This window comes from Myotis davidii, unplaced genomic scaffold (genome assembly GCF_000327345.1).
Source record: "Myotis davidii unplaced genomic scaffold, ASM32734v1 scaffold1494, whole genome shotgun sequence".
Lineage (NCBI taxonomy): Eukaryota > Metazoa > Chordata > Mammalia > Chiroptera > Vespertilionidae > Myotis > Myotis davidii.
In genome coordinates, this window is record NW_006286246.1 from 2,874,126 (window position 1) to 2,885,511 (window position 11,386).

An 11,386-nucleotide genomic window follows, 5' to 3' on the forward strand; every position below is an offset into this window, starting at 1 on the left:
GCAGCCCTCTCCTCCTGCAGTCAGTGCAGTGGAGGGGGTGCGGCCGGCGCAGGGGGTGCACAGGCGCCCAGCACCTCCCCGCTGGCCTCGCAGTCCTCCTACAGCCTCCTGAGCCCGCCCGAGGGTGCCCGTGAGCGCACGGACTATGTCAACTCAGCCTTCACCGAGGATGAGGCACTGGCCCAGCACTGTCCGGTGGAAAAGCCGCTGCGGCACCCCCCACTGCCTGACGCTGCTGTGGCCGTGAAGCGGCCGCCCCCTTACCAGTGGGACCCTGTGCTAGGGGAGGACGTTTGGGTGCCTCAGGAAAGGACAGCGCAGACTGGAGGGCCCCACGCCCTGAAACTGCCCTCCCTGGTCGTAGGTCAGAGCCAGCACCTGGACGTGCCCCGAGTGCCCTTCATCTCCCCCAAGTCTCCCACCAGCCCTACTGCCACTTTCCAGACGGGCTATGGGATGGGAGTGCCCTATCCAGGAAGCTATAACAACCCCCCTCTGCCAGGAGTTCAGGCTCCCTGCTCAAAAGACTCCCTGTCCCCCACACAGTTTGCACAGCAGGAGCCCGCTGTGGTCCTGCAGCCAGCCTACCCTTCCAGCCTGTCCTACTGCACCTTGCCCCCCATGTACCCCGGAAGCAGCACGTGCTCAAGTTTACAGCTGCCATCCATCGCCTTGCACCCCTGGAATTCCTACAGCGCGTGCCCGCCCATGCAGAACCCCCAGAGCACTCTCCCCCCCAAGGCACACTTGGTGGTGGAGAAGCCCCTCGTGTCCCCACCACCACCCAGCGACCTCCAAAGCCACCTGGGCACAGAGGTGATGGCAGAGGCCTCAGACAACTTCCAGGAGGTCCTCTCTCTGACGGAAAGCCCGGTCCCCCAGCGGACAGAGAAATTCGGGAAGAAGAACCGGAAGCGCCTGGACAGCCGAGCGGAGGAAGGGAATGTCCAGGCCATCACCGAGGGCAAAGTGAAGAAGGAGGCGCGGACGCTGAGTGACTTTAATTCCCTGATCTCCAGCCCCCGCCTAGGGAGAGAGAAAAAGAAAGTGAAGAGTCAGAAAGACCAGCTGAAGTCGAAGAAGTTGAATAAGACGAACGAGTTCCAGGACAGCTCGGAGAGTGAGCCAGAGCTGTTCATCAGCGGGGACGAGCTGATGAACCAGAGCCAGGGCAGCAAGAAGGGCTGGAAGAGCAAGCGGAGCCTGCGCACAGCTAGCGAGCTGGACGAGTTTAAGTGCCGGAAAGCCAGCGAGAGGGAGGACGGGCGGCTGGGCAGCCAGGGCTTCGTGTACGTGATGGCCAACAAGCAGCCTCTCTGGAACGAGGCCACCCAGGTGTACCAGCTGGACTTCGGGGGGCGCGTGACCCAGGAGTCGGCCAAGAACTTCCAGATCGAGCTGGAGGGGCGGCAGGTAAGGGTGTTCCCGGGCCTGGCCGGAATCGAGGCTTCTCTGAGTTTTTAAAACCAGGTGAAGGGAATCGGTGCTTTGGCCTTTGAGGATCATTTTCCAAAGGCCACCCGTGAAATGTGGAAACCAACTGACCCTCTTAGATGGGGGCCAATTCTCTCCCCCCTCGGACCCTTTGCTTTTCTTAGTTAAATCAGTGGTCACCTGTCACCTTTTTATGCCAGTAAATGTTTCACAGCTGAGCCACATAGTAGGGTTTAGTTACATTCGCTTTTTTATTGTATAGGTTTTTTTTCTAGACATAATAATTACCCAGTTGTGTTTGGCTTATTTCTCTATGTATTTATTGCTAAGTCATTCCCCAGTCCTGTGGCAGGATGTAAATCTCCTCTCAGTACAGTTAAACTCGGTGGGTAATTTGTCAGTTCTTTCTGCTCCAACCCAGAATGCTGTCTCTAGCCCTGCGGCATAGCTGTGGTGCTGGGACTACCCTTCTCTACTATCCTGGGAATTCCCTTCACTTCTCATGTTTAAATCCCATTTTCATTCATTCACCCAACGAATATTTATTGAGCACCTACTATATGCCTGGCAAGCTTCCGAGCAGGGAGTTGGCAAACTGGCCCACGGGCCAATCTGGACGGCTTCCTGTTTTCATAAATACATTTCTAACTGCTGTGAGCACAGAAATGAAAGCAGTGGGGTCAACAGAAAGGCCCCGGCCTCATGGAGTCTACAAAAATGGAAGAAAGACCACAAATAAAAAGCATGTAATATGACAGTTATGTGATGGTCACAGCAAGTACTGAAATGACAAAGGAAAGCAGGCTGGGAGGTGAGCATGATGGGAAGGAGGTGTGCTGTGTTTGTCCCTTTCTGAGCAGTGACATTTGACAATGACAGTTGATGTTCCTCTTAAGCCTCTTTTAGCTTATAGATTCTTCTTTCTGCTTTCTCCTATCTGTCCCCTTGGTGAGGAAACCACTTCATTTGACCTGTGGAGCTTCCCACGCCCTGAATTTTGCTCCCTGTCTCCCCGCTGCATTGTTTAATATATCCCTCCATTCCTTTGTTTCTGACAAACTCATAGTTAGAATTAGAAGCCTCCCAGAGTCACTTTTGTTGGCAAAAATAACTCCTAGACCAGCGGTTCTCAACCTGTGGGCCGAGACCCCTTTGGTGGTCGAACGACCCTTTCACAGGGGTCGCCTAAGACCATCCTGCATATCAGATATTTACATGACGATTCATAACAGTGGCAACATTACAGTTACGAAGTAGCAATGAAAATAATTTTATGGTTGGGTCACAACATGAGGAGCTGTATTTAAAGGGCCAGAAGGTTGAGAACCACTGCTCTAGACTGTGCTGTCTGCCTCCATCACGAGCCGCACTGACCTGGTTGCCCTGTTCCACCTTGATTTCTTACAATGTCTTTGCTTCGATGCCCTCCTCCAGGTGATGCAGTTTGGAAGGATCGATGGCAATGCATACATTCTGGACTTCCAGTACCCCTTCTCCGCTGTGCAGGCCTTCGCAGTGGCCCTGGCCAACGTGACGCAGCGCCTCAAATGAAGAGACTGGCTTGGGGAGCAGAAAGAGACAGAGGAGCCTTTTCAGAGAGGCCTGATCACAGATGGTAGAGGAGCCCGCAAGGGGCTGGGTGCCTGAGGACCAGAAGACAGGAGCAAACTGGAAAAGTCTCTCAGGCCCAGGGGAGGGCACTGACCTTTAGCGTTGTCGTTTGTTTGGGCTTTTATTATTCTTTATTGTCTTTCTTTTTAATCAAACAAAACAATACAGAAGAGAGGTGTTTGGAAGCAAAGATACCAGGCACCTGGTGTTTTTTTGGAAACATGATTGTGGTAATGTCCCACTGGGCTTGCTCATGTCAGCTACACACACGGGTCCTTCGGAAGGAAGACAGACTGCATTATAGCCTGCTATTCTTTTAGACATACGGGGTGTGCATTCTTCTCATTCTCCACAACATCACTAGTGTACAATCAAAACTCTTTTTTTAAAAAACACACCCAAAACCCTGAAGATACAGGTTCTCTTGAGGGACAACATTTAATTCGCACATGTTAATGTTACTCCCCTAAAGGTGACTTGATCAATGAAGGGTATTTTGGCAGACACACTCTTTGACTAATAAAAGTAGGCTTTCTACAGGGGCGCTGTTCCCAGGTGTGAGTAGGATGTGCTCCTGATGGTGTGGGGGAAGGGATGACGGGCGAGGAGGAAAATCCCGCACGTGCACGCATGGCGAGCTCCGTAGTGTGACTTGAAATAGTACAAGGGCTATGCTCCTCCCTGGAGGATGTTGACATGAAGACTCCACTAAGTTTTATAATTTATCATCATTCCATGGGTTCAGTCTGACTGGTTTGAGGAGAAGGTAGGGGAGAAATGTGGCCAGGTCCCAGGGTGCAATGGGGGCTGTAGTTTTCTCAGCTGGAGTCGGGAGTCACTGGGCACCCTCTGGCTGAGAAGTAACATTTACTCCCTGTCTTTTATTGTTGCCTCTGAAATGTGACAGTAGACGTTATCCTTCCCATCAGACAACACTATTCTACACTTTCTTTCTCTAAAAATGCTAACGATGCTGATTTGAAAGCGCTCCTTTCCTCTTTCAGCTACATTAAAATTCAGTTGACTAGAAATGTGTTTCAACAGGTTAGAAATGTAAGCAAAAATGTTTAAGCATTTGCCAGGGTGTCAAGAGGCAGAGTTGTGGTCATCTCTTGCCCAGAAGTCCCACCATCTTCTCCAGGAAAACAGTTGTTTATTAACTGTGCAGACTATTTATAGAGATGAACCTCTGGGGCAGCATGGGTAAAATTGTAGTATTTAAGGCAGTTACTGGTTAATTGCAGAAGAAAAATCAACTGAGATTATCTTTTCCCACCTCACCCCGTCCTCAGCAGATACCCTGGGCAGTATTCAGCCCTGGTGACAAGACCCAGTGCATTGTTCTCAGTTGTTTGTATCTGTGAGGTGTTTAGGGCAGGAGCTCAAGAACTATCCTATGTTTGGATTTTGTTTGAAAACAGAAAAGTGGAAAACTACAAAAAATTATTTTTTAAAAAAAATTTTAATTCCATGTTTTAGTTTTGAAATATGTTCTTAATTCCCTGTTTTGGTTTAAAAATTAGGAAAGAAACTGTCCCATTCCTTTCCCAGAACAAGATGGCATCCTTCATGCACCACCCTCTCCAGCCCCAAAGAAACAGATAAGGTTTTAAATATGGCGAAGGGCATCTCCCAGCTAGTTCCACCTGACATTTCAAAACAGTGGACCTGAACCTGATTCTTTGGTGGCTAAATTCTTCCAAAAAGAATTTAGTCATGTGTTCAGATTTATCTAATTCTTTTATATGAGTTTTTGTAGCTTGGTATGATGTTTCAGCGGTTATTAGCTGTGCAATGTGGTTATAGCCTATTTCTAGAATAATTTAAATGCAATTTTCTGTTTTATTGCCCAAGAGGTCATTATTTATCCTGCTTTTATAGTGTTCCTAGAAACTACTTCACTACTATTTACTGGTGAGTTATGCCCATTTTATAATTTACTTAGAAAAACAGAATGTAACGACTTACTTGGTAGCAGTATATTTTGCTGCAAGAAATAAAGAAGATATGATGGGGGGTTTGCTGGACAGTTTGTAACTTTTTCTGATTGGGAAAAACATTTCTATTAATCCTTTAAGAGTAATTTTTTCTTTGCTTTTTGAAGTAGTGATTACGTATGAGATAACATATCCTAAAATATTTCCCCTCCTTTTGAAAATGTTATTTTTAATTAAAAATAAAAGGTGATATGAAATGAGAAGAGACTTTTTAAGATTAGAGTAGGTGGCAAAGGAAGGGATTATTAGTAATAAGTTTTAAAAGTTCTGATCGGTTTTTGAGATATAAAGACCATGAAAGGGGCTACTTTTTAGAACTTCTCTTAATAAGAGGAAATATTGGGGGAAATCCTTGGAATTGATGCTACAAATACATATGTAAAGAGAATGTATTGTAGCAAATAATTAACTAAACTTCTTAATTCTTAGACCACTCCCCAAAAGGCATTTTCCCCACGTGGAGACAGAGGCCTCGTCCTGGATGTTTTGCAAACGTAGTGAGCCTCTGAATTAGCGCTGCTCTGCTCACCCGGCCCAGGAGCAGGTAATTTCAGGTGCCAGGTCTACTTAAACAGATGTCTGCAGCAGTGTTCTGTCTTCTAAGCTAATGGTGATGCCTTCACTTATTTTAAAAATAGTTTTCATTCAGTCATTCTCAATTTGTTAAGCGCTACTAAAGGCAGTACTTTAAGCAGCAGAATTCTACATACTTTATGTTTATTGGTAGCAATTTATGAATATTAAGATACCTCATTGAATCCCTACATATAAAAATACTAGAGGCCTGGTGTATGAATTCATGCACCAGTGGGGTCCCTCAGTCTAGCCTACAGGATTGAGCCAAAATTGGCTCTCCTACATCCCCCAAGGGGTCCCGGATTGCAAGAGGGTGCAGGCTAGGCCAAGGGACCCCACCAGTGCACGATCGGGGTCAAGGAGGGACACGGGAGGTTGACTAGCCGGGGAGGGACGGAAGGAGGGCTCCAGGGCATGTCCAGCCCATCTCACTCAGTCCTGATTGGCCAGACCCCAGCAGCATCTTCCCCCTGGTGGTCAGTGCACGTCATAGCGAGCAGTTGAGTGGCCTTAGTATACTAGTATCATTAGCATATTACACTTTGATTGGTTGAACGGACAACCCGATGACTGAACACTTAGCATATTAGGCTTTTATTATATAGGATTAGCCCAGTAAACAGTCAACTACATAAAAATCCATGCCTTTTTGAGGGAAGTAGTGTATTAACAAACAAACAAAACTTTAAATTTGTCTTAACTCTAGCCTCATCAAACCAAAGGCATAGATTTTTATACAGTCCATCCACTGAATGTATATTTTGAAAAAAATTGATGTAAAGGAGGCAGAGAATGTCAAAGCTCGAATGGTAGTAGATGTCAGGATCATGCAGGTTAGTATTTTTCATCCAAGGCCATTGCTCCCTTGTTGAGTGTCCCACGGGGACATGTGAAAACTCGTACATTTATCCTGTAATCAGAGCAAAAAGTCAGGAGACCCAGGATCAAGCCTGATCCGCCACAAAGTTGGAGGGTGACCTTGGACCTCCACTTGTCCATCTGTAAAATGAAAGGGATGAGCTGGACAATCTAAACTCCTGTCCAACTCTAACAGCTCAAGAGCTCAAAATGAGTTCACTCCACTTTACATATTCGGAAGGTATGTTTCAGAACATTGCCGTTCTGTAGAGATATTTCTTGTCCATGTTAATGAGCTATCTACTGAATGTAAATCAGGGCATTTTAAGTAATATCCTTCGAAGATTCACCTCTAGAAAAACGCACTTTTCGTAAAATTACACAAAAGCACCAATTCCAGATAAGACAGGAACCTCCCCTTGAGTCCGCCTTGCTCAGTGGCCGCCCTTGGGAACAGCCCTGAAATAAATCACCACTTGCCCCAAAGACCATCGAGTACATCGGAAAAAAAGACAGAGTGTAGGCCTAGGCCCTCTTGAATTCTTGAGTGAGCTCTGCAGTGTTCAAGTGCAGGTTTCTGGGAAAACAGCCCATTGTGTTCCTGTGTGGACCATCCATCACTTGGCCAAGTCAACGGTTGTGAACAAGTTAGTTGAGACAAAATGTGTCAAAAATGTTGTTTGAGTTCCTGGGATTTTGTAACAGCACACATCTCAAAACTCTTCACCATTCGTGTATTTTCTTATCTTTGGCTGATAAAACTCTGAAGGGTTGTGGCTTATTTTGTTTTCATTTCTTCGGCTGTGTGCAATTTTCTTGTAACTTCACTTGTACCTATATTTTCTGTTTACAAGTTCTTTTAAAGGGGAGGGATAGGGTTCTATGATCTCGTTTATTGTAGATAAAATTTTTTCGTGTTGTAGAAAAGCATGGGTTACGTGTTTGACTGAAAAAGGCACTGTATTCTTTACCAAAGGGGTGTTGTTTTTGCATTTGTTTATAAATGCATTACTTTGGTACTGTAAATTTGGACATAATTTCTGAGTTTATTACTACTGTCATTTTCTTTCTCCTTTTTTTTTTTAACTGTAAATGCACGATGCAGGTGCACAGGTCCCAGACCAAACCAGACCACCAGCATGTTCTTGTCCAAACCTCGGGAATGGTGCACTGCCCCATGCGCCTCGGTTCCGTGGTGTTGGTTCGCTTTCAGTTCAGCACCCTGCTTTGTGTTACTTTCCAAGCAGTATCCGTTGAGATTATCAATTGCGTTCTAAAGAGCTCACCTGGTTTGCCTCTCTTCTTAGGTATTTTGTGTATCAGATTGTGAGGGAGGTGATCTAGAAGGCATTCATGGTTTGCATTCCAAATGGTGTGGTTTGTCCAAGTTATTTTCTGTCTTTATTGAGATGGATTAATTTTCTTATTTTTTTCTTGATGATTTGAAGTTGTAAGAGTTGTCCAGCTATTGCTTAATAAAATTTTGCAGACCAAAAAAAAAAGTCAATTGCTTGTGTGCAGAAACTGAAAAAAAAATCAATTGCTGTGTGCAGAAACTGCTGCTCCCCGTTGGCATCCCCCCTCCTCCCATTGCTGCTTTGGTCCCTGGTTGTTGCCCTGAGGTATTACCATCAGCGCTCTTTCTGAGAGGTCAGGGGTGTGCTGTCTTCCTGATGAGCTGGTTTGAGTTTGCTTGTTCTTGTTTGTTTAAAGAGGACCCACTCAGGATGCAGCTGTCACAGCACCTACACAGTCACCGACACCTTCTCTGTTGCTCTGTGGGATGGTTACTAAAACCAGGTTTGAGCAGTTCCTCTAAAGCAGGGGTCCTCAAACTACGGCCGGCAGGACACATGCAAATACAAATATTGTATTTGTTCCCATTTTGTTTTTGTACTTCAAAATAAGATATGTGCAGTGTGAATAGGAATTTGTTCATAGTTTTTTTTTAAACTATAGTCCGGCCCTCCAACGGTCTGAGGGACAGTGAACTGGCCCCCTGTTTAAAAAGTTTGAGGATCCCTGCTCTAAAGTGCTAATGTAGCTGTTAATTGTCATTAGTAATGTGTCTTTGTGCACCTCCTCACTCTGCCCAGGGGAGGGAGTCGGGCTGGGAGGCTCATCTGTAAATACTAGTTCACGGGTACATTTAACAACTACCCCTTTGCTCTTTTCAAAGATAAAAATAGATACCCAATGACTCGGGCTTTAGGAGACAGAACCACAAACCACTGTCAAGTCTTATATTCTAAGCATGCACTAAGTTTTAAAATAACCATCGGACTATAAATCTGTGCTTTAAATAGTAGCAGTCATACAAGGCTAACTGACCTGAATTTTGTAGAAGTTTCAAAATACACCTCTTATTATGAAAGTTTGTGAATTTCAAGGTAATATGCATTGTATCTTTAATCAGTTAAACCAGGTAGCAAGGACACCTTGTTGATAACAAAGCTCCACTCTCCCTCTCCCCCAAAATACAAGGGACCAAAACCTTAGCAGCAGGCTGGGTCTGGGTCTGGGCCTGTGCTAAGGGCCCAGGGTCAGCTGTGGGCCGTTCAGTCAGTGTGAGTCAGAATCTCCAGAAGTGATTTGTTTTTAAAGCCCTGGTAAGAAAACATAGCAAATCCCTTTCCTTCTAAAACTTATTTTGAAAAGGATGCATGCTCTTTTTATTCTAGTGTTCAGAATGCTTTTCCTGGCAGTGTTGAAAGAATAGGGAGTCGGTTTAGTTCTTGTACCCTTGCCCCAAAAACTCACCGTGGAAGAGAATGCTGCCTCACAGAGACTGCATTGCCACTTTCCAAGAGCGCATCACTGAGTCTCCAAGCCCCACTATGCAGTGGGCACCTTTGCCTTCCTTTCCTTTCAGGAGAAACTTGAAGCATCCAGAGGCTGAAGTGATTTCTGGATTCCATAGACAAAAAAAACACACAAAAAAACCTGAAATAGAATCCAAGATTTCTGGGTCACATTAATGAACAGACCTGGTTTATTCCCAGCCTCTCTCTGGTGTTTCGTAATGATTTGCTGTAATGAGCTATGAGCTACTTACACGTAGTCACCTCCTGAGAAAGGCAGCATCAAGGTGGGCGCCCTCGCCCGGCAGCAGGCGAGCTCATCCCCGCAGCAGAGAGCACTGGCTCTTGAGATGTCAGAAGAGGGAGCGCGCGGCCCCAGGCTGTGCTCCTCACCGGGTGCCACCAAGGAGCAGGTCTGCGATTCGTTTCTCTGCACGTCTTAGAAGCAATTGCTCGATGCACTAAAGACTGTGAAACAATCCACGTGGAGAAGGGGCTCGTTTCCTAAACTCGCCCACAGTTCCTGTTATGACAGCTTCAAGCATAGAAGCGCCAGCCTCAGCAGGACCCAGGCGGGAAGCCGTGTCAGGTAAGGAGAGCAGTGCCTCATGCCTCGCGCTTGCCCTTTCCTGGGTTTCCTGCTTTTGCTCTGTTCCAGGCACTTCCTGAGCCCAGCTTCCCTGCACACACAACCACAGCTCCCTTGCCCCACGAAAAAGGTGAGGGGGTGGGTGGGGGCCTCGGATGATGAAGGCTCTCGCATGGCAGTATCTCAAACTACTAACCAAGTTGCCTCAGCCATGCCAGCCACAGTCCACCGTCTCCAACCATTAGGGTGTGGGCTTGCTGTTCCCACTCTTCTCCAAGATGGGGGAGAATATGGTGGTCCTGACACCACCCCCATTGCACACGGGGCACCAGGGGCACCATGGGCACCGCATCTCCTTTGGTCTGACCTCCCTCTCATTCAGATGGTCTGTTGTTTCTCCGTGTTTCCTATCTCCCAGGTGCCACCTTGAGGGTCTTGTATGAACCGCCTGTCACAGTCTTGCACTTTCACCCTGTTGTGGGTTCAGTCCCTGTTCTTAAAAGAAGAAATCCTTGAATCCCTGTTCTCACCCCACGGTAAACAGGCGAGCAGCCCGGACACCACGGTACCTGAGACACAGCATGTCATGCACACCCCCTGGAAGGAGTGTCCTCCAATCACTTCCTCGGGTAGGTGAGCCCCAGGGCCCTTCAGGTCTGAGTCCTGCTTCCCTTGAGGGCCTGTGCTTGGCTGCAGGAGGCTCCTACATCCTGGAATTATCCTGGAAGATTCCTTTGTTCTAAATCCTGAGGAGAAACATTTGAGCAGGTGTGTGAGGACTGCTTCCCCAAGAGCAGGGAGCTTGTCCTGCATCTGTCACCAAAATTGTGTAGCCTTCGTAGGCTACCCAACTCTGGGCTTCATTTGTCTCCAATGAAAAATTAACAGATTGGACTAAATATTTCCCAAGACATACAGTAGGTCCTCGGCTGATGTCGGAGATCCGTTCCTACGGCGTAAGTCGGAACCCACCTACATAAGCACCTACGTCACTCACATGGAGCACACACACAGCAGTAATGAAGTGAAACAGTAAAACAAATTAAAAAGAGAACAATTCCTGACCTTTACTTGTGGTAAATAAATAATAAAACACATAAAGCACATATGCACATACGTCGAAATGACAGAACTTTTTTATAAAAAGACTAGGGGCCTGGTGCACGAAATTCGTGCACTTGGTGTGTGTGGCGGGGGAGTGTCCCTCAGCCCAGCCTGCCCCCTCTCACATACTGGGAGCCCTCAGGCGTTGACCCCCAGACCCCTCCGGTTGCTGGCTGTGCCCCTTGCCCAGGCCTGATTCCTCGGCCAGAGGCGTAGACCCCCATCACCCTCCGATCGCCTGATCGGCCCCTTGCCCAGGCCTGACGCCTCCGCCAGAGGTGTCAGGCTTGGACAGGGGACCCCCATCTCCCCCCGATCACTGGCTCTGACCCCCGCCCAGGCCTGAAGCCTCTGGCCCAGGAATCATGCCTGGGCAGGGGACCCCCATCTCCCTCTGATCGCTTGCTCCACCCCCC

General features: G+C 47.2%; 1 protein-coding gene across 1 annotated transcript in view; it reads left to right on the forward strand.

Moving 5' to 3' along the window:
- Positions 1–4,713, forward strand: part of TULP4 (tubby like protein 4) — a 94,136-nt gene extending 89,423 nt beyond the window's left edge. The window contains exons 14-15 of the mRNA XM_006757709.2: positions 5–1,413; positions 2,869–4,713. Coding sequence (XP_006757772.1) covers positions 5–1,413; positions 2,869–2,985 — 1,526 coding nt within the window. The 3' untranslated portion in view covers positions 2,986–4,713. The remainder of the gene's footprint in view (positions 1–4; positions 1,414–2,868) is intronic.
- Positions 4,714–11,386: the final 6,673 nt, after the last annotated feature.